Below are 23,166 nucleotides of genomic sequence, written 5' to 3' on the forward strand. Positions count from 1 at the left end.
CACATTGGTCAAATGTCTACATTTATGATAAATGTAATTGTTCAATTAATTTATATTGTAGATAACATGGTGTGTGGTGTCACACACAGAAGATCATGTTATCGGTTCCTTATAAATTATAAACAGTAGCTCACGACCAAGATGGAAAGGAACAAACCATTGGAAGGTCGTAGTGTAATTAGGTATTAGTTTATCTTAACTATATAATTACACTAGTACACTTAGAGTGTATTGAGTAGGACCATTTGAGGTCGTTTCTTTTATACTGACTTTATAAAGGAACAAAGACCTCAGTTATTATGGAAGTGTGTGCTCTTAATCCTAATATAATAACAAGCACATATATTTGATATTTATTTCTTTAATTTATCAATGGGTGAGATTTAGTTCGATAAATCAATAAGCCCGATAAGTTGGGAAATGATATCACTTATAGTGTGTGTTGTTGATTATAGAAGGAAACTGTGTCCTAGTGTTCTAGGTTGAGAATGTCCCCAAGAGGAGCTCATAAGAATTGTCATGTTAAACCCTGCAGGTGGACTTAGTCCGACATGACGATGAAGTTGAGTGGTACTACTCTTGGAGCTAGATATTAATTAAGTGAGTTGTCAGTAACTTACTTAATTAGTGGACATTTGTTATCTTAAACACACGGAGACTAACACACTCATAATAAGAAGGAGCCCAAAATGTAATTTGGGATTGGTACGGTAGTTCAATAATAGTTCTCTAGTGGAATGAATTATTATTGATAAAATTAAGTTGTGTGTTCGGGGCGAACACGGGATGCTTAATTTTATCGGGAGACCAAAACCAATTCCTCCTCTCGGTCCCTATCGTAGCCTCTTAATTATAGAGTACTATACACACATATACCCACCTTCTTACCCATCCCATAGGGGCCGGCCAAGCTAGCTTGGAGACCAAGCTAGGGCCGGCCAAAGTTTGGTTCATGGGTGCTTCAAGATGGCCGACCCTAGCTTGGGTTCAAGCTTGGTGTGGCCGGCCCAAATTAAAATAAAAGGATTTTATTTTTTAAAATTTTTCTTATGTGGATAACATGATTTAAAAGAGAGTTTAAAAATTTAAATCTTTCCTTTTATAAGATTCTACAAAAGATTAAGAGAAGAGCTAAATCTCTTTCCTTATTTGTAAATTAAAAGGTTGATTTTAATTTTGGTAAAAACTTTCCTTTTAATTATGTTCATGATTTAAAAGAAAGTTTAAAATTAAAAATTCTCTTTTATTAGTTTCTACAAAAGATTAAGAAAAGATTTAATATCTTTCCTTATTTGTAGATTGAAAGGAGATTTTAATTTTTAGAGATAACTTTCCTTTTTGGAAATTATCCACATGTTTAAAAGAAAGATTTTAATTTATAAAATTTCTTTTTATTAACCAATCATGAAGGGATTAAAATTATTGGAGAAATTTTTATAAATTTCTAGAAACAAATAAGGAAGTTTTAATTTTTGTTTTAATTAAAACTCTCCTTGTTTGGGGGAAAGAGGTGGCCGACCAAATAAATTGGAGAAGAGAAAATTATTTTTAATTAAATAAATTTTCCTTTTCATGGCAAAAGAATTAAGGAAGTTTTTATTTAAATTTCCTTATTTGCCAAGACCAAGGATTATAAAAGAGGGGGTAGAGGAGGCTTCATGGTGAACGACTCTATTTTTTTTCTTCCTCTCTTTTCTTCCTTGGTGTGGTCGGCCCCTAGAGGTTCCCCTTCTCTTTCTCTCTTCTCCTTCTTGTTGCCGAGACTTCATCATCTCTTGGAGGCATAGAAGTGGCCGGATCTAGTTTGGAGAAAAGGAGAGAAAGGAGTCTTGTTTCATGCATCCCTTGGAGCTTGGTTGGTGGAAAAAGATCTTCATCTTTTGGAAGCATTGTGCTTGGCCGAAACTTGAAGAAAGGAGAAGAAGGTGCTTTGGTGGTTTCTCATCTCGGAAGATCGTTGCCCACATAACGTCCGAGGTTAGAAGAGGAATACGGTAGAAGATCAAGAGGTCTTTCTAAAAGGTATAACTAGTATTTTTCCTTTCCGCATCATACTAGTTATTTTTGGAAATAATACCAAATACAAGAGGCATGCGATTCTAGTATTTCGAATTTGTTTTCGATGTTATGTTCTTTTGTTTTTTTTCCTTGTGATTTGATTGTTCTTTTCGGTTGACCTAAAGTTATTTAAGGAAATTAAATATTAACTTTCCTTAAAAGGCTTTGTCTAGTCGGTAGTGGTTGTTCCCATATCCAAGAAGGTCATGTGCCTCGCCACGTCAGTACTGGAAGCCAATTTTGGAAATTAATATTTAATGAAATTAATAACCTAGGTGATTTGGATCGAACGTGTTAAGTTCCGCAGGAGATCCGAGTCTAAACCTAACAGAACAAATAGATTAAACTTTGGATCAAACGTGTTAAGTTCCGCAGGCGATCCAAGTTTAATTTAAAAGAACACATGGTAGCTAGGAAAAGGTTCAGACCTTTGTACAAAATTTTTGTACAGTGGAACCATTAGGTTTTCCGATTAGCAACCAACAATTGTTTCATGTCTGATCTGTTAGTACCCCAGGTAGTTTTGATATGATCAACTAAGTCAGATTAGGTCATGTTGGTTTTTAACCCTGTGTCTAAGTGTGCAGGAACTTAGGAACGCAGGATGTCAAGCAAAAGACACGTCTAGCGAGAATGATAGCACGGGAGAGAGTCGAGGGGCTCAGTGCATCCGAGGGACGAGGTGCTACGAAAGAGTATGCGACAGACGAGAAGGAGGTGTGCGACGTTTCTGAGGGACGAGAAGCCAGAGCAGAAGTTTGCTCGAGAATGCCGGAAGTTGGGTTCGGGTGAGCTCTATTCCAAATGGCCGAGATCACCCAAGCGAGCGGAACTAGAGCGGAAGACACAGACCAAAAAGTCATCAGGATGTTGACTTTTTAGCTCCAAGCGCCCTGATTGGGTCCGAGCGCCCGGACTCAAAATGTTATCAGATCGCGATGTGACACGATCCATTGCGACGGAGATAAAGTTTTATCCCACTCCAGGCGCCTAGAACCCTTCTAGGCGCCCCGATCAGGGCTATAAATACAGCTCTGGTCCCAGAAGTTGAGAACAACACTTGTTATCGTTTCCTTTTGAGTTTAGCTTCCTAATTGTGAGATTTAATTGTTGTAAAAGGTTTCTCCGCCCAGAGGAGATTTTTACTGAGCTTTTCATCTTCCTTAGATTAACAACCTCCCCGGTTGTAACCAAGTAAATTCGTTGTGCCTCTTTTTTTTAGTTCCTTAATTTTTTATTTATGCAAGTGTTAATGTTAATTAAGTTATAAAAGTTCGAGGAAGGTTTTCCATTTTTTTTTGCAGGGTTATTCACTCCCTCAAGCCGGCCGCCCAGGGTCCTAAATGATCCCATATTCAGCACACAACTCAGTGAACAAAGATATATATCCACTACCTCGATCATTTTGAACCAACTTAATCTTCTTATTAAGTTAGTTTTCAACCTCATTCTTATAGAGAACAAATTTCTCTATAGCTTCATCCTTACTTTTGAGAATATACATATAACAGTATTTTATGTTATCATCTACAAAAGTAATGAAGTATTTATTCTCACCACGAGTCAGTGTACCTTTTAGGTTGTACACATCAGTGTGAATTAGGCTGAGCAGTTCAGTACTTCTTTCAATATGTTGAAAGGATGACCTTATCATTTTCGCTTCTACACAAATTTCATACTTGTATTTCAGGCCAAGGTGGAATGTTGGTATGATTTATATATTAATTAATCTACACAACATATCATAGTTAACCTGTCATATTCTACCATGCTACGAATATGAAGACTTAAGCATATAAACGGAAGAGTTTATAATTTTATTAACTTTAGGCATAATCGTCATTATAATGAGCTTGAATAGCCCTTCAGTTATATAACTCTTTCCTAAAAATATTTCATTTTTAGACAGAACAACTCTGTTTGAATAAAAAATAATGCAAAAAGCATGTGTTGCTCAAAAATGATCTGGACACTAGATTCTTTTGATCTCTGGAATATTCAACACATTGTTGAGAGTCAACTCTTTGCCCAAGGTCAGCTTCAACATCATTTTTCATTAGCCCATGATGTTTGAGCTTGCTGAGTTCCCCATGAACATTTTCTCTTAATCTTTGATTTCTTCAAAGTTATAGAGCAGCTCCATGTTGCAGTAGATATATCTGGTGGCACCAGTATCGATCCACGATTATCACATATTTGAACCCACCAGGTTCAGTTCAAAGACCACGACGCAGAGGTCGTCCATTTTTGGTCTCTCGTTCAGGTTGACCTCCTGCTTCTTCTTTGGCTTTTTGCACTCTGAAGATTTGTGACTAATTCGGTCATAGTTGAATCACTTCCCATAGAACTTCCTTTTGTTGATGTCTCCTCTGGGTTCCATCTTGGAAGATTTGGAATTCTTCCATTTAGAGCTTTGGTCGTGCTCGACCACGTTAGCTTTTATAGTAACCTAAAAGAACAACTTTCTCTCTGAACTCTCGTTATCTTCCTCATTGAGAAGTCTAATAATGAGTTCTTCCACATTCATTTCCTTCCACTTATATCTCCTTCCATTTATACTTCAAGTAGTTCTTGAAGTCCTTTCAACGAGGAGACAGCTTCTTAATGATTGTTATCACCTGAAAGGTTTCACTTAGAACCATACCTTCCAAGTGGATCTCGTGCAGGATCACCTGAAGCTCCTGAACTTAACTGATCACCGTCTTGAAGTCAATCATCTTGTAGTCCAAGAATCAGCCCATAATAAATTTCTTGGCCCCTACGTCTTCCTCCTTGTATTTCTTGTCCAAGGACTCCCACAACTCCTTAGTTGTTCTCATCATGTTATACAGAACGTACAGCGAGTCAGCAAGGTTGTTGAGGATATAGTTTCAGCATAAGTACTCATTATGAGTCCAAACCTCCACTGCAACATCCTTAGCATACTTGGGAGAGTCCTATGTTAAGAACTGAGCTAGATTAAGCATGGTCAAGTATAAGAGCATCTTCTGCTACTAGCTCTTAAAGTTCAACATAGTGAACTTCTCTGGCCTTTCCCCATGGTTGATTGAAACATTTCCAATCGAAGCGAAGGGTACCTTCATGTGATGAGTCTATTGCACCTCAATACTTTTTATGGTCATCTCAACAGAGCGTCTCTGTTTCAAGATTGTTAAACAATCTGTGGGAGATATTGGAGAATTAGATGAATTGAAATTACAACTTCAACTTCTCTATGAGAGTGACTTGAGCGGATAATCTTAGACTGTTAAGCAGGGAATGAGCTGCTTGGGATGACTGAACAGCCTGGAAGATTGAGTTGTCTTCTAAGTCTGAGTGCAAAATCTGAGTCAACCGAGTCCAACTTCGGGAGCTGAGTTTCAACTCGCACACGAGTACGATCTAAGAAGTACCCGAATGCTATCACGGGTACGCATAGAAGAAGAGAGTGTAGGTAGATGGAGATTCTTTTCTTGCACCACTTTACTCAAGCAGACTAATTCAACATTCGATGCGCACAAGTCGTACTCGCACACGAATCAACTTGGTTCAGTGCAAATTCGGGTCTTGGATTTGCACCCCTTGCACATCCACGTGTGAAAGAGAATCTTTTCCTATACATTTGTTCACATTATACATGCATATGCAATAATATAAACCAACCATAAAGCAATAAGACTTCCAATATGGAATTAAAAACTCATGCACAATGTAGTTTTCTTCCTTTCCACCTTTTAATTCACATTTCTAATGCACCATGGAGAGGGACACGAGTGTGATAAGAGGGATAGGGATTGTTGGTCAACCTAGACATGTTGGTAACTACTCCAAATTGAGCGTTGCTGAAGTTGCAATGATGTCTATAGTCAGGCATTGCACATGAGAGGCACACCGAGAAAGGAGGAAAAAGAGGGCTCCGACAATGAGAACCCTTTCTATAGGTTGAGAATGTGGGGATCTATTGTGAAAGACAACATATATACGCAGTGGAAAAATGATCCCTCCAGAGATCCAAGCGAATGCAGAATACACATTTTGATCGAATTGTTATCTTTGTTGCGCGAACTAAATAATCCTAGCAACACTGATGCTTCAACAGATCTCAGTGCGATTATAATATCCGCGCCTCTACAGTATCTACACAAGCAAATCCCTCGGTTCTTCTCCAAGAACTTCGGAAATTGGAGAGCTCTCTCTTCACATACAAAAATGGAAGAGAAAGAATTGGATAGATACATGCCGCTATCATCTTACTAGAAATGATATATACCATGGAAATCCAAGAGACACATATGTCTCTTCACCTTCTTGACCTCTTTATGACTATTTAAGGTGACATTAAAAGAAGAGAAAAACACTAACTCTTCGTCTTATCCAATAAACTCTTCATCTTCTCCGATGAACACTTCATCTTCTTCGATTAACTCTTCATCTTCTCCGATGACTATTAGTGTTTATCTTAATGGACTTTATAGTTAAGTTGAGTCACAATAAGGTCATAAGCCAATTTTAGAATTAAGGCTCAAACTCATACAATTTTAGTCAAAATAAAATAAATCAATCTCCAAGTCAACATGCTCTTTATGTGTGACCCAATAAATTATCATAACGTTGACAATGTTTCTAAAACCATTTTAGAAACACAAGTAATGAGCGACATCTAGTAATGCATTATTGCTACCCAAATGACAAGAATGTCAAGATCCGACCTAACCTGTCTGTGTCTATTATCTTGTGTAACTCAATCTTTCTATCCTCGATATCTAGATTGATCTATGAGGTATAGACTGTGTCATCCTCTTATCAATTTTTGTATTTCTTGATCTCTAAGTAGACTCATTTAATCAAATGAACTCAATATCTTATATTGATTTATTTGAGCATAATCATGCATTTTAGTAGTCCTACTTAATCAAGTAGCCCACAGATATCACTTCCGTCATATAGAAGAAATAAATTTCATCTACATTACTTACATCTCTCCACATAAATTATTGCATACCTAGTGATCGACTTTATAGTCCATCTTATTATAGGTGACGTTTGTCGATATCAAAATATACAACTCCTGATGTAGGGAAATATAATGACTTCAGATCTAAAAATTATTTATACTAATAGTCACTATGTGAATGTTTATCACTCATATTACGATCCATGAAATATTCTCATGGCGGGTCAATTCAGTATAATTCTTTAATATATACCCATGTATCAAGTTAATATCTTATATTTATAACTTGTGAGAAATAAGTCATCAATTGACCTACATGCTAGCCTCAGCGTATTAATATTGCCCTTATATATTAATACTTGACTAGAAATAATTAAGAATGGTATTTCTATATATGTTGATAACCTCTCACAATCAATTAATAATTGATATACTATAGACTAGAACCTACTATTTAAGATATTATTATATTTATTCAGCTAGCACAAACATAAAATAAATATAATAACTAAAATATTATCTTTTATTGATAAACATGAAGGGGAAGGTAAGAGAAGTAAAGTATTTATATTTTCCTTGTTTGAGAGGGAGAGAAGGTTCATTAAGGTAACATGTGTTACCATGTTTGGAAGGAAAGTGGGGATAATGAAGGTTAAATATATGAAGTTATAAAATTACCCTCACTTTTATTAAAGATTTGAGCGTTCAAAAACTGCATCTTACATATATTTATTGGTTAAGACTTTCACATTCAAACAATTATAGCTCATTTGTTAAAGTCAGCGTCAGCATCGGTGTCGGCATCAATGTCGATGTCGACATCAAAATCGACGTCTGTGTCAAAGTTGATGTCGACGTCGATATCAACATCGAAGTCAGTGTCGAAGTCGACATCGACATCAAAGTCGATGTCTGCATCGACGGAGTGCAAGCATTAGGCAATGCGAGTGTTTTTCGTTGTGATGTAAAAAAAAATATCTAAAACAATGATTTTTAGAATTAATATAATAAAACAGGGATAAAATTGAAACATAGTTTTTTTTTAATTCTCCTTACTCTTCCTTACACCTAATTGGAGTGTAAGAAATTTTTTTATTTCATAGATAAAAAAGATTAAAACTTACAAAAAAAATTTTCATTTCATAGATAAGAAAGATTAAAACTTACCTTTTCTTACATTTCATTTATGTAAGTCACTTCCTTTCTCTTTCCTTTCTTTACTCTGCAGCCTTCCCCTGCTTCCATACAGTGCGTTAAGGTCAACTCATGATTGACTTTTAGGCTGAAGGAGTGACGAAGGCCCTTTCTCTAGGTTGAGAAGGCGGTGTGGCGGCTGCGGTGTAGCGAGGGAAGTGGAAAATCTGCTAGAGATTTCATGTAGATCGCTGAGGCAGACATTGCTTTTGCAATTTCAGGAGGAGCGAAGGAAGATACTCGGAGAGGTCGGGAAAAAGAAAGAAAGAAAGAAATAGAACAATGCAACAGGTCGTGACCAACAGAAATATGCTCATTGCTAAGATGAAATTTCTGAAAGAATCAGTTCATTACATGGAGAGCTAAAGTGTTTGAACAGCTTAAATGCTGGGTAAATTGCTTGTTTCAGAATCCTCACCGGCTCACGCTATGGGTATTTACTAATCTATTATTCCATTTGATGCCAACGACCTTCAGAAAAAGGTTTGAAATTTTATTTATTATCTACGTCAATGAAGGAATTGGTACTATTAAAGAAAAGATCAGAACTGAAAAACAAACAAAAAAAAAGTGTACAACCTCGTATCAGTAAAGAGAACCAAGTGAAGCTCCTTCACAAGCAAGAGAAGAATGGAAGAAGAATCAACGAGAATCTTGTTTTCAGGCTTCAGCATGGTTAGTGTTCTCTGTCACAACTGAAATGGCTGCTACTTCATCTCGAGACGGAACTTTAAGCCAAGATTTCATTACGTCATATGCGGTAAATCCTATTGCCACTGATGGCACAACCTGGAAAACATGTTTTTCAGTTTTATAATAACGTAAAAGAGAGACGAAGCATTAGCATCAGTCCCATGTAAAAAAAAGTACATGAATCCATAGCAAATTACTCCTGAGTTTATGCATTTATGGACGCAAGAAACATCTGATACGTATAGAATAAAGTACTAGAAAGAAGAATTGACCTTCAAATAATTGATGCTCAGTCCAGAAAAAAGCTGTCTCCAACCCTGCGTTTGAATTATCATGACAAGGCTTCCAAAGGTTCCTCTCCCCATTTCATTGTTAGCTGTGGAGAGGGCTTCTACCTGGATCATGTTGCCTTTCTTAATTTCACATGCCTGTCATGCTTAACAAGTTCAATGTATCTGCGGATCGTTACCTGCATTTGCCGTCTAACAACATCAAGGGGATACGTCAATGTCTGCCCCAGTAAACCAGCAACAGATCCACATGCAAGTTTGACGGAAATGCCCTTTTTGTGATCTTCAGGAACATGGCTCTTCATTTCCTCGTAAAAATAAAACTTGAGACCAGAGTAAGGAAAGATTCCATACAAGGATGGGCCTAACAAAAAAAAATACAAGTCAATGGCCAGCCAACAAAGTGAGTAATAAGGCAGGGGTAAAGAAATGAAACTACTGCTAAATAATTGTGTTGAATCTCTAAAGATTATGCAATAATATTTGACTTAAGCAAAGTCCAAATTAAGGTACTCAATCTAAAATAACTCAACTAAAATAGGACCAAAACATGAATAAAATCCAGCCTAAGCAATTCCTATTCACTTTTTTTTCTAGACATGAGCAAAATATGACCTATATCCTTTCTTTACTTGTAGAATGACCTAAACTAGTTGGCATGCAATTTGCAGCTGGTAACTATGCGAAGACAATGCATAGATAGTTATCTAGTGCCACACTTATTCACTTATGTTTGGAAATTGTTTGTTTCACCATTTCAACCTAGTTATCAAGTAAAACAAAAGGATCAGACTGATCGAAATAGGAAACAAATTCAATTGCTTCATGGATAGCGGCCATCCACCTTGCTTTCCCGAACATAAGCAAAGATTAACCCAATACACATATTGGTATACTTCTTCCAAACCTCCGCTTCTAGATTACAGTAGTTGAAATTGTGTAGAAATTCCAAATTATTGCAAGTTTCTACTGATAAATAATAATTCTGGAAGTAACACATACCTACACCACGATATAGGCCTCTCAAGCCATTTTGTTTGTATATCTTCAAGATACAATCAAGAATTCCTCGATAAACTTGTTCAGGCAAACTGTATAGTTTTCTATCTTTTAGTCTTGATGGTCCTACAACCTGCATACATTCATAAAGGCCATTCCAAGCTTGTAAAAATTTTACACAGAAATTAGCAACCAGTGGTTAATAACAAATCTCATGATAAATAATAAGACCCTGAGTTTAGGAATAGGTATATTTGCCTATTAGCAAGAACATGCTAGATGGATATAGCTCTATGATCAGGATAGTCTGGTCAATTCAGCGGAGAGGACATGAAATAAAATGACAACAATTCATGTATCAAAATATGGCAGGCATATACCTGAAAAGCAAGCTTTGTTCGAACTAAATCAAGTGGGTAAGTGAAAATAACTGCAGTTCCTCCTGCTATTGACCCTGAAACAAGATCAAGAACAGGACCCTTTCCTATATTAGGAAACCCAAGAACAATCCAGCGTCTATACTGCTCATATGCCATATAATGTAAAGCTGCATAGGGGACAATTCTTGCAACACTGGCTCCATTTCCCCTGAGCAAAAGCACGAGGAACAATCAATCAGGATCAAACAATTAATAGCCAGCACCAAGAGAAGGTAGAAAGATTGATTTGCGCCAAATACAATACTTTGAACTGTCATACAGACCTGTAGAATCCTAACAAACCTTCAGTCTGTACAATCTTCCTGAAGGATCCCAACAATCCTATACTCTGGAACTCTGCTCTTCTGGTCTAGCAGCAACAATAGGCATTGACAAAATTAAGTAATAGACCATCTCATGGTAGACCAAAAAAAAAAAAGAACAAAATTCCTTATGCTTAAATGAGTGGGTAAATGTCTTCAGGGTTCATCATTTTGACACTTTTAAGCTCAGTTTGTATTTAAATAAAACTAACGCGGAGAAGTCCACATAAATGAATAGCACTGGATAGAGTTGGTTCGACTATTTCAATACTTTCTTCTCTGATGGATTAATCCAAGTAGAAATCAAGAAGGTTTCGAAAGGAGGCACTTTTATTAAGCCTGAACATGTGCATGACCAAAGAAGAAACAGTCACATAATTTGGCTGCTTATATCAAGCTTAGGCAAATTAATCGTCATAGTATTTGAATGTACCAAACATTCAATTCACTTATTAACACCCAACTGATTGGAAATGTTAGTGGTTCTTGTACTTATTTTCAAATTCCCATATGTCACCATCAACATTCATTTTCTTCATTTTGAAGAATTGATGATCTGTAAGTTATTCTTTAATGATATGTTTACAAGCAATTTTGAAGTAAATTTCTTTCTCTTCAATTACAAGAAATACTGAACAAATGTAGTTCAATCCTTAGATTCATTCAGGTGCTCAAAATTAGCTAAAGCAATGTGACAAGAGAAATTTAGGCTGCATCCAGTTTGGCTAAGTTGCATAATCAAATGAACACCAAAAACGAAAAAAAAAATGACCAACTAGGCTAGTTAAACGAAAAAGGATTAGAAAGACTTCGAACCTCAGTTCAAGAATTCAAGACGCTTCACAATGCCAAAAAAAAACTGCATCAGTCTAACAACTCCAGAAAGCGCTTGCTCAGATACATTTAGGAGGCACCTAAAGCACTTCCAGTAAATTTTTAATCACTAATAAATAAATACAATGATAGCCCCCAAATCCTTCCGATTATCCGGAAAAAGGATATATAATTTCAAACCAGACCCGACACAAAATCCGAACTAAAGGATCGTGATGACCAAAAAATCAGTGAAAATGAATCAATATTCAGAAATAAGCACGATAACCTCACCTGAAAGAGAATCTTGACACGCTCAAGGGGAGCAACGGCCGACTTGGCGACTCCGCCGGCGACGCCCCCGGCGACGAGCTCTTTCACAACGAGAGGGATCGTCCCTGCCCTGACCTCTTCCTTCACCGCCGTCGACACTCCGCCTCCTCTCTCCTCCGCCATGGAGGAAGAGAGGGGATCGTGCAATTTGGACTCGAGATTTCGAGAGAAAGAAATGGAAGATGACGAATGACGAGGACGACGAAACGCGTAACTAAGTTAATTCGTTACGACGCCGTAAAAAATAATCTACCACACCGACCATCATGGGCCAGTTCCCACTCTGTCTTCAAATCAGGTAACGGGTATGATTTGGGTAAATTTAAGGTACTGACAGATACGTAGATAGACGCTACGAATTGTGAAAATCCAGCGGTAAAGGATTTTCCCGCATATGATACAACTATGCGACGGTAAACCGGGAACTCTTCGCTTTTCGATTGTTGGGGTCAAGATAGGAGGCTCCAGCTAAGCTGGGTGTCTAAACTAAGTCAAAATGAATCGAACTATTAAAATTATTCAAATTTATTCACAAACATCCAATCATCATAGCAAATCTGACCGTCCGATGTGAGATTTGACGGTGGATATGGTCTCAGTGACAAATTATTTTATTGTTTTGATAAAATAATTCCTTACAGTCTTGGTGAAGCAGCAGCAGTAGCCGATTGGATCACAATGTCTTCCATAAATTACTCAAAATAATAATAATAATAATATATTACCACGTTTATTACATGGATATTATCTAGTTTAAATGGAACAATAATCAAAGGAACAGCCTGATAGGACAGCTGAAAAAGCCCCTTATTGTTTGTTATATTAAAGAATGAATTTACACAAGCCATTGAACAATTCCAGCCAGCCAACAATATCTACAGTCCAGTAACACTGGTCTTTACACCAAAACCCCCCCACAAAAAATAAAAATAAAAAATCTTCTATATGTATAAATAGTCTCACGGTTTTATATGGTCCACAAAATTGATTTTGGCATTGCAATTGGTTTCAAACGTCAAGGGATACTCTTGTCTTGATGGGCTTTAGCTTTACTCCCATGCTTTCCGGCGAGAGCAGCTCCGGTGAGATGCATAGCGGACTCAGCGGACTACGGGGGCTGTAGCCCAGCTGGCTTGGCCGGCACAAGCCATACCCCATCAGAAAGTATTCCATTGGAATCAACATTGCGTGGGGTTGCTCTTCTGTAATGACCGAACCGCATGCCTGAACCTCGACCAATGCACAGTATCTCTTGTCCAGTTTCGATGTCATATGGATGGCTTCTGAGTGAAATGGAGAATCCTCGCCCACGAATATCAGTGTCCTACAATGAAGCTTCTTCAATGCTTCCGTCAAGTCGTATCTCCTGTTTAAGAATGGGTTATTATTATAAATTTATCGCTAACTTCAATGTATATATTTGATGATTCGGTTAAGCAAAGATTAGGGGGCATTACCCATTAATTGACTGAAGAAACCGCCAAACATTAACGCTTTGCTTTTCATCCAGCAACTGCAGGCAGATGATACGCAAGAGATATTCATGAGTATTGGCTTTTCACTTGGACAAATTCCAAATATCAACAACGAGAAAAGAGTGATATACTAACACTTCTACAAGCTTGCACAATGTCTGATTCTGGGACCTGAGAATTTCCTCGAACCTCCTTCAACATATCGAAATAAATGAACAACTAAGGTTCCAACTAATAAATTTTGTAGACAAGTGAAATAATGAGAGTTACCTTGCTAAAGTACCGTTGGAGAAAGTAATCCTTGACCAAGCCACACATTCCATAAAAATAAAGAAAATTTGATACTACCTGAGATTTTCAGAATAATATTAGTAGCAATTCACTGATCGTAGATAAAAAAAAATAGTCAATTGAAACATTGGAAGGTACCTTACTGCATAACCACTCTGACCATGAGGGAGCCTTGCAAAGAGGTGAGACAAGTATGAGCCCCATAACCCGTTCCCTATATTTAGTCTGAAAGCCAAGCATACAAAGGGTCAAATTGAAAAGTCAGGGGATTTAATAATTTAAGGGTTCTCATAATAAAAAATACTTACAGCAAAAAGGGTGAGAATGTAGGCACCTGCCGTAACACCAAAGCACATGACAGAACCTAGACTGAACAGATCAAAACCATACAAAATTCAAAATTGTTGCAGAAGAAGAAAAAAATGAACAATTTTGTAGTATGGAAAAGTATCATAAGGATAGAAATCAAAAATTACATATCAAGCATGATACATACATATAGAGAGAGATTATTACCCAAAGAAATTAAGAACTTCTGCCACCTGATCGACTAACTGATCCACAGAAAGCACTGGTTCATGCGAAGAAATTGGAGCAGCACCTAACTGCAGGACACTTAAGGCAGAGGACCAACATAATCATGTTAAATTATAAGCAGAAAATGGATTAGAGACGGGTTTCAATATTCTCATAGACAGATGGCATAAAGAGTGGCAACAGTATTACTGACCTCATGTCCTGGAGGACTAATATGGTAGATGCAAAAATTATGAAGCAGTAAAGAAGCAGCTTCTGGGCAAAAAAATAATCCTTGAAAGCATGACATATCTGGGGGAAAAAAGGAATTTAGGGCACTTCTAAATATGTACATGAGAGCTAATAGAAAGCAATTTTGTTTTCTTAAGTTTAAACAAAAAAAATAATTTCTTCTGATTATTTTTGGGAGAGATAAATAATACAAAGTCACAGAAGAGCACAATACAAGACACAAATTAGTTACTCCAAACCCTAAACCATTTAGACTTAGAAATCAATATAGAATTATCTTGAAGAATGAAACTATGGCAGGATAAGGATGCTAAAGAAGAGCATTAGAATGATTGAAACAAGGAAAAGGTCACCAAATAGTCTGTAATGTGTATAAAACACCTTGTAGCTTCATGTTGAGTACAAAGTGAACATAATCAAAAGAATGAGGACATAAAAAATGCAAATATAAATGAAAAAACTAGGAATGCTAAAGTAATGATTTAGTTTAACTTACGATTTAAGGCTACATCTGGATAAGTAAGAAGTGCAGGCTTTTCCAGATCACCATAAACAGCAACCGAGATTGGGCCATTATTTGTCAACACATGATGTTCCTGTGGGGGGGAACAACTTGTTTTTAGATCAAATGCCAGCATGTACATCAGGTAAAAGAAGGCAGGCACTCGAACCAGAATTAGTATAGGTGGATGATTACATCAACAATAGAATATAAAGAATACTTTTAGTTGAGAAAATGAAGAAGAGAATGTACATAGGATCCCTAGCAAGCACTGACGTCATCTTTGCACATTGAAAGTGTGGAATGTGGAATAGGTGTACTAGGGGAGGCAAAGGCAAAGGCAAAGGCAAAGGCAAAGGCAAAATAAGGACCAAAGATTGAGTGAACTTGTCAGCAATGTTTTTCTCATTTCTAAAGACACTTATAACCACAAGGAACAAGATGACTTTACTAGCAGCCTTTTGAGATCATTGAGATGCACTGAAACTAAACTCGATACATGCCTAATCAATTCAAATTATTCAGACGTCTGAGTCTCTTGATTTACCAAACATCCAGTGTCCTGTCAACAATGGTCGATTCGATTAAAATAGCCATTGTTCAGTTTATCTTTCCTGCTTATGAAGTAATATCCTGGCGATGCTTCAAGAGAAGATTAGCTCGAAATTAAGCAAAGGGCCTGAAAGGCAAACTGACAACTTTGATCTCCTCACGGAAAAAGGTTTAAACAATAGAAACATAATTCCCTTTAACACAAGTGCATAGCATAAATATATAATCATTTAGAAGAACAGCTCATCTAAAAAGGATAACTTTTGTCATGAAAAAGAATAGCCCAAAATTTTATCCACACAGTGGTTAATGATCAATCATTACAAAAATATATAATATGAAATGAGAAAGCAACAATCAAAAGAAATAAAGGACCAGAAGAAGTCACAAGAAATCCCTCTAAAATCTAATACCAATTAATCAAACGACGAAAGAAACTCAAAATCCCCAAATCCAGCAGAGCCAAATCATGTCTCACATTGAAGGGGGGAAAAATATACCAAGGAATGGCATTTCCATGCCGAAATAACCACTAGAACAACATTTCCCCCCAATTAATCAGCCAAAAAAAAATCCCCCAAAAGGAACCACAACGAAGAAAAAAGAACCCTTACCTTCCCTCCAAACGAGATCCTCTCCACATCGACCGAGACCGACCCGCTCGACTCCCCCATTTCTTCAAGAACCAGCCTTCTTCGTCCTCCTCTGCCCTCTTTTGCCCGTTGATTTTTTCCCCTTTTTGAGCCTTTCTTCTCCGATAGATTCGCTTATAAATAAACCCACGAGGCCCTCCCCTTCCTCGCCCGCCCGGTTTAACTTCCACCCGCAGCTAAAACTCTCCCTTTAACCGCGAGTAACCCGAGCACCGTCACGACCGACAGCTGCCCGAATTGACGAAACTAACCTTGTCCTTCTATCACCCGCACGATAGAGATCTGACGGTCACATGGAGCCCTCGCATGCGGCGGGCGCCAGGTAGGTTGGAGCCTTTGATTAGAGTTCCAGACAGCAGGCCAGCCACGTGTTTGATTTCTATAGCTCCAGACAGATGACGCAAGTAAGGCCGTCGGATGATCAGGTACGAGTGGGTCCCTTCTGCAGTCGACCGTTGGCTAAATGCCGCGTGGGACGTCGGTGGCGCTGTGAAACCTGCTCTGGCGTGGAGCAGCGGCGCACGTGACGAGGCCCTCAGGTCGCTCGCGTGCAGGACGCGTGGAAGAAATAAATGCTCAGTTATGGTGAATGGTGTTTGCACGCGGAAGACGATCCCCGCCCGGCACTATCGTGACGTAAATTAAGGGCGAAAATGGAAAGAAAATAATTACTGGGATTATCAGGCGCCCTAATGATAAGTATTGCTATTATTTCCTTTTTAAGGATAATTTTGTATCTATATGTAAAAAAAAACTCATAAAATAAATACGCTGATGATAAAGTAAGAAGAACAGGATTATCATAAATAAAAAATATCTGTCAGTTTAATTAAACGAGCATGGAGAATAATTTTTTAAGTGAAAATAGGCGTAAACAGCGTACAAACACCGTCGCCCTTGTGGCTTATCCAATTATTGGATTGCCGCATCCACAAATTTTCTCAATCAATATGCATGAAGCTTAAGAATATAAACCAACATTGGAAAATAATAGTCAAAATAACAACAGAAGACAGAACAACCCTTTGTCGTTTTTGCCAAATACTAGACAAATAATACACCTCGCCGCACATTTAATTGGAGAAGGTGGCAAGTAGCTTTCCGGCTTCCACAAGAATGTTCTTCAACCTCACACATATTTCCCACGAGGTTATGGAAGGCCACCGACGAGTTTTTATTTTAACTACTGCCATGGAGATGTGTTGAGCAAAGCCAGAGATATGGAGCCCAGCATCTCTGTCAACTGGGAACCATCACATCTGTTGATTTATACGGCATGCAGAACAACTGTTGAATCTTTTAGATGTTACTGTATGTGAGATCTGGATCTGTTTATCCTGGCATATGATTCACCAAAAATCGAGTAGTCTCTGTTCACGGAAAGCCAAAAAGGATATGAAGTCAGAAATGCAATAAAATTTGGCTTTAGGGTTTGGGGTTATATTACTCTGAAACAGAGTTTCAGTTTCCACCACACTGAAGTACAAAAGATATACGATAAACAGGGTAAATACGTCATCTATAGCAATTCACATGCATCAGCTTATTTTCTCAGGAGAAGGATAAGATAATTCAGTCGATCGAAACTAAATGGTTGGATAAATACAACATTTTATCGTTCAGTCGTACATGTAGCATAAGAAAACTAAGTGCACGACAATATTACATTACACGTAAATTGGTTGGAAATAAAACTTTCATTCTCATAGGCATTGTTAGTAAAGAAACTGACAATGATAACAGATGCGAAGATCACTGTCCATGTCTTTAATTCCTACAAGCAACAGTGGGAAGTCCAAATCCAGAACTGTGAATTTTTTTTTTTGAAAGCAATGTTTTCAAACTCAGATCTGACCAGTGTTAAACGAGCAACTGGAGACCACACTGGTTCAGGATTGGTTGACTGGAAAAATCAGGAACCAGTAGGGCCTCCTGTTCCCTGCCCAGTTTTTAAAAACACTGGTTGAAGGATCTACTTGGCAGGGCAAATCAAAATAAACTTGAATTTAATATTCCATTTTGCTAATATTGACTCTATAAATTGCAATGCATCACGACAGGTCTAATACTTAAGATGAATAAATAAAAATCTACCAGAACCATAAACATTTGGAGTTGTATTATTGAAAGCATGGTGCCAGACATTATGACACGCCATAAGTACACAAGTCTCCAGTTGGTGGTCCGGCTTGGAGGAAGCTACATGGATGCCACGCTTCCAAGAAGAAGCAAAGCAAAAGGGTAGGTGGGATTAAACATTAATGAAATTAAAAAGTCTAAACACCATATGAATGATTAGGTCATCAAAATGTGCAAAAAATTAGGTGTATAATGTTCCTTAGAAAGCTAGTAATTAAATTATCACACCAGAGGCATGCCTTTTGGTTAGAACAAGTACTTTATAGTTTAAGCAAAGCTCAACTTTGTTCACATGTGAAGCAAAGTAAAAACATTTAACACGTTAATCATTGCAAATCTACCGATTTCAAATCCCAAATGATGGCCTCTCTCTTTCTGCTCGGGCCCATGCTTGTCCATGATTGGATCTTCTTATTCGACAGGGTATAAGTAATTCAATTAGAGCATCAACAAAGAATCACTAGTAAGTACTAACACAGATTTTGCTATTAATTTACTGACCTCTGAAAAAGGTTCTTTGACCGCATCATAAACTATATGGTGTTAGGAAAAGCTGTTGATATTTCAACTAACCTCATGGAAGCCTTCAGAATATACCATGGATTTATTAGGTAGGATTAAGTAGTTAAACATTAGAAATTAGGTCGATGGCTTAATAAATTTGAATATAATCCTACATCTTGGGGTTTGGTTCCCTGTCAAAGGAATCCATTTTTCACTCATGAGCCATGATCTTCTAATGTAGTGAATATTTTGGCACATTTCAATCTGCTAATCAAAGCATCAGTATTTAATAATTGTAAGCAATCCAATGATTAACCTAATCACGACAAGAAAAAGTCATTATAAGTTGACTCACTTGATTGCTAACACCATCTAATCATCATCTGGCATTAAATTCCAAGGTAAATATGTAGGCCAAAAGTTTGGGCTACCCAAAATCAAGAGACTTTTGACAATTGTTACCCTAATAAATTGATATTAAAAACATAAATGACTAACTAGAAATTGTGCAAAATTTGCATAAATAATGTCAAATCTACAGCATACATAATATTCAGCCTAAGACAAATGTAAAATTGGGTTAACTGCTCTATCTAAATAATTATTATGTACTTTTCATGTTTTAAGAATGTCAACTCATTTGATAAAAATAAACAATAAGTCTGATAAACTTAACCTGCCTACCCCTATCTGATCACCATCATCATCACATCCTACTTCTCCAGCATCAACAAGCTCAAGTTGTTCATCAACTTATTGTCATTGTTGTACTCGTATCTCCAATTGCATATCGAACTTGCCCTTCCCATACACTAGCCTCCCCTGCATCGCCACCTACCACCTACTATGCAGGTCACTTGCACACCTGCCTCTTGAAACCCTCTTTTGTCATCAAGAAGATACTTTATCCTGTACAAGTGCACCTTAAACTTTATAGCGTTGAGCGATTCTTGTTCGCAATGACAACCAAGGGCTTCGGCCAAAAACCTTAGTGCAAGCAAGAGCCAAAGATTGCTCCCTAAGATCCTCTTCCTCATTAAAAAAAAATATATATACACAGAGAGCCAAAAATGATACTTTTTGTTTAGGAAGATCATGGGCTTACTACTATCAGAACTTGCAGCCTCAATTAGTTGTTTAAGATCTCAAGAGGACTGGATTCCTAGCTTACAAGCTTGGTTGTGTATCTTCTAACAGTAGTAGCATTCATAGTGTACCGTAGAGCTTCCAACCTTCAACATAACACACACAAAACGTGCAGTCCTCTCCCAATCAGACTCATCAGACAAGTTCACTCGCAAAGGTTAGGATACTATGTGTCTGAGTAATTGATGCTTAAATAACTTTTTTCCTTTCAACCCACCTCACTTCATTGCTCTCTAACCTCTCACCTATTTGCATCCTCCTTGATGAACACCTTCATGATTCGTGATTCCTCAACCTTGATGAACATTTCCCTGATGAAAAATAAGTAGGGAACTGATATGCATAAGCTAGATGAGTTGGTACCCTTCTGTTCAACTCTAGATGGATAAAAAAGTGGATGTTATATTTGTTTCTAGTTTCTAAAATATAGGAAAAACCGGATGTCAAAACACGCAAAGTATTTAATAACTTTACCATTTTACCAATTAAAATTTAGCCATGACAACAATAGCATAATAAGAAAGAAACATCTTGGAGCACGAGTAGTAAATATTAACAGTTCAAATAAGAGTAAACCTCCAGCACCTTAGCAGTGGCAGTTTCCAATGGAGAAAATGTAAAGCATGCTAGTAATAAAACTCGAAACATTTTAATTGTATTAAATCAGAACGTTAGACATGTCAATAGGTTCTGCAATTTCTAAGAGCAGAGGAATAAGAATGCATGGAAATCTGATGAACCATGAATAACTATGCAAGAAGCAAAAAAAATAAAAAATACTGCAAACTTGGTAATATGCCATACTTTATTGTTGATTCAACCTCTAGTTATCCACATAAACCTCACAATTTTCATCTGAATTGAAGACAAAACTCACAAGAAAAATATTTGGTCAAGAAGATAGAAACAAGATATGTGAACGAGAATGATGGTGGCACACCTTGGAGCTCCACCCAATTATTGAAAGAGTGATAGGGCATCATAACTTTTGCACAAAATGGTAAATGAAGTCCTTAGCTAACATACATTTGTGATATAATCATTTGTAGCATACAGAACTAGGTTAGTAATAAAAGATTAAGTTTGGAGGTGCTAAGTATGGCCAAATTGATCACCTTATCAACAAAAAAACGGATTTCCAACAAGAAAGGGGGGGAAACCCAACTACTCTGCTATTGAAATGACAAAGATTGAAAAATCAAACAGGCATGAGCAATCATCTGTCAACCATCTCTAGAAGAAATTCAGAAATTTGCATTTTTGATCTGCATAATTTCCAGATAGCAGCAAATTATCTACATATTGATGTTTTTTCACCTCTGGAAAACTGTAGTTAAATTTAACAAACATGTCAATGCTTTGTCTCCTTCCCCAAGATTACATATTAAAGATTCAGATCTTGTAAATGTAAACTTTTCAAGATCAAAAGAACATGTGAATTCAATCCAAATTCTCATCTTGGACATCTAATTTTCTAACTCAAATAACTTGCAAGGTACTCACCAAAATAATGTATGACCTTCACTAACACCAATCAATTTAAACAAATTAATCTTCTATGATTTGATTAAATAAAGGCATTTCCATTTGAGATCGTGCTGCAGGTATTCAACAGAATCACCATCACTGTTTCTCGTTGCAACGACATGAAATCATTTTTTTTTAACATTGACACTGCCCATGTACCTCCTGAGGCATTGGTAATGCCATGAAGCTTGCAAGAGAACTAACTAGGCCACTCACTCTTGCTGCCCACGCAAGACATCATCAAAATCTCTTTCATCAGGGACACTCTATAGGGAGAAAAACTAGATATTTTCCCCAACTGACAACCAATAAAAACTATTACAACCAATATGTCAATTTTCAAAGACAATTAATTCTCTTGAGCATGGAAAATCTTTAAAGTTGCTTCTTGAGTATATGGAGAAGAAAAATTAAAGGTTTATTACTTAAGAGGGAGGGTGATTCTCCATACAAGGGGCAGAAATGCAGTTGCAAAATAAGGAATTCCCAAGTTTACTCCAACCAAAAGTGTGAAGGGAGTGACATAGGAATCCAAGACAGTTTTTGCCTCAAATGCTTCAGTTTTGTGCTAGAGATGGAAGCTTTCTCTAATGCAAATTCTACAAGGTCCTAAGCCTCAGAAACATATTAGGCGAGCAAAGGGAACACAAAGATCACAATCCTAGACTCAAGCCTCTCAAATTGGTCCTTTATGAATCACCAATAACAAGAGGGAAACTGGCCATCGCTCTGGCCTAACAGCCCCATCAGCTAATGAGGAAGACAAGGGAAGTGTGATGAAGAATAGCTGAATAGAGCAGCAAGATCTCACAGAGATAGTGATGGTGGTGATGGAGGTGGCCAAGCACTGCTATTTGCGTCACTGCCCTGGCCTTTGAAACACAAGTCGAAGTCTCAAAGCAATGCAAAAGATCATAAAAAATGCTACCGAGAAATAAAGGTCAAAGACTAAGACTACTATACCGATGAGGCAAAGCAACTTTTGTGTAGAGTATCGAGCAACAAGGTGGGAATTGGGAAGAAGTTTACTAACTTCATAATCTTCTCATCTTGTTTCTTCCTTCTCTTCTATATCCCAAGTAAACCACATTTACATCCGTTCTCCCTCCTTCCACTCTCTCCTAAACTTCTTCCCCATTCATTTCCCTCTCGATTTATCAGTACTTGCAGGATAATAGCAGAGATGCTCCAATATGACACTAATATGCACCCAAACAAAATCTTCTCATCTAACTACAGAACTCGACCAAAATTTGCAAGACAATACGTGAATCACCAGAAAATAATAATAATAATAATAATAATAATAATAATAATAATAATAATAATAATAATAATAATATACAACAGTAAATTCATGGTGGTCTTGATTCGGATTGAAAATATTCAGGATAAGATGTACACTAAGACGAGGCATACACAAGTATCGAAACCTAATGCCACGGAACGAACTCGTTCGTGTTTCTATACATAATTTAACCAAACTATAGAGAAAGAACATCTTCCTCAGAAAACTTCAGCAAAGTCTGGATGCAAGACAGAACATGCGCGCGC

At 37.2% G+C, this 23,166-nt stretch overlaps 2 protein-coding genes across 5 annotated transcripts; both read right to left on the reverse strand.

The window, feature by feature from the left end:
- Positions 1–8,480: 8,480 nt before the first annotated feature.
- On the reverse strand, positions 8,481–12,251 carry LOC121987113 (mitochondrial carrier protein CoAc2-like). 2 transcript variants are annotated; one of them, XR_006113431.1, is made up of 8 exons: positions 12,017–12,250; positions 10,871–10,956; positions 10,548–10,755; positions 10,171–10,300; positions 9,348–9,532; positions 9,151–9,273; positions 8,765–8,974; positions 8,481–8,656 (listed from the first exon to the last, which is right to left on the reverse strand). XR_006113431.1 is itself a non-coding variant. In XM_042541019.1 (7 exons), the coding sequence occupies exons 1-7, from the start codon at positions 12,176–12,178 to the stop codon at positions 8,846–8,848; spliced, it is 1,023 nt and encodes a 340-aa protein (XP_042396953.1). In that variant the 5' UTR covers positions 12,179–12,251; the 3' UTR covers positions 8,481–8,845. The 2 variants fall into 2 exon arrangements, 1 of the variants encoding a protein (XP_042396953.1); XM_042541019.1 differs by having other exon boundaries at positions 8,481–8,974; positions 12,017–12,251.
- A 592-nt stretch (positions 12,252–12,843) lies between these two features.
- Positions 12,844–16,414, reverse strand: LOC121987128 (protein NDL1-like). 3 transcript variants are annotated; one of them, XM_042541025.1, is made up of 10 exons: positions 16,258–16,414; positions 15,086–15,185; positions 14,552–14,649; positions 14,338–14,426; positions 14,130–14,190; positions 13,960–14,046; positions 13,801–13,878; positions 13,666–13,722; positions 13,513–13,568; positions 12,844–13,421 (listed from the first exon to the last, which is right to left on the reverse strand). In XM_042541025.1, the coding sequence occupies exons 1-10, from the start codon at positions 16,315–16,317 to the stop codon at positions 13,064–13,066; spliced, it is 1,044 nt and encodes a 347-aa protein (XP_042396959.1). In that variant the 5' UTR covers positions 16,318–16,414; the 3' UTR covers positions 12,844–13,063. The 3 variants fall into 3 exon arrangements, with proteins under 3 accessions (XP_042396959.1, XP_042396965.1, XP_042396973.1); XM_042541031.1 differs by lacking the exon at positions 15,086–15,185 and having other exon boundaries at positions 14,338–14,436; positions 16,258–16,410; XM_042541039.1 differs by lacking the exon at positions 15,086–15,185 and having other exon boundaries at positions 16,258–16,393.
- Positions 16,415–23,166: the final 6,752 nt, after the last annotated feature.

Source organism: Zingiber officinale, chromosome 1B, assembly GCF_018446385.1.
Source record: "Zingiber officinale cultivar Zhangliang chromosome 1B, Zo_v1.1, whole genome shotgun sequence".
NCBI lineage: Eukaryota > Viridiplantae > Streptophyta > Magnoliopsida > Zingiberales > Zingiberaceae > Zingiber > Zingiber officinale.

Excerpts from the sequence above, each read along its gene's own strand:
- LOC121987113 (XM_042541019.1), bottom strand. The coding sequence starts at position 12,178 with ATGGCGGAGGAGAGAGGAGGCGGAGTGTCGACGGCGGTGAAGGAAGAG. Across the intron at positions 10,301-10,547 it reads GAACAAAGCTTGCTTTTCAG|GTTGTAGGACCATCAAGACT; the intron begins GTATATGCCTGC and ends GAATGTATGCAG. Across the intron at positions 8,975-9,150 it reads TGAGCATCAATTATTTGAAG|GTTGTGCCATCAGTGGCAAT; the intron begins GTCAATTCTTCT and ends CATGTTTTCCAG.
- LOC121987128 (XM_042541025.1), bottom strand. The coding sequence starts at position 16,317 with ATGGGGGAGTCGAGCGGGTCGGTCTCGGTCGATGTGGAGAGGATCTCG. Across the intron at positions 13,569-13,665 it reads TTGTGCAAGCTTGTAGAAGT|TTGCTGGATGAAAAGCAAAG; the intron begins GTTAGTATATCA and ends ATCTGCCTGCAG. Across the intron at positions 13,422-13,512 it reads TTTCTTCAGTCAATTAATGG|GAGATACGACTTGACGGAAG; the intron begins GTAATGCCCCCT and ends ATTCTTAAACAG.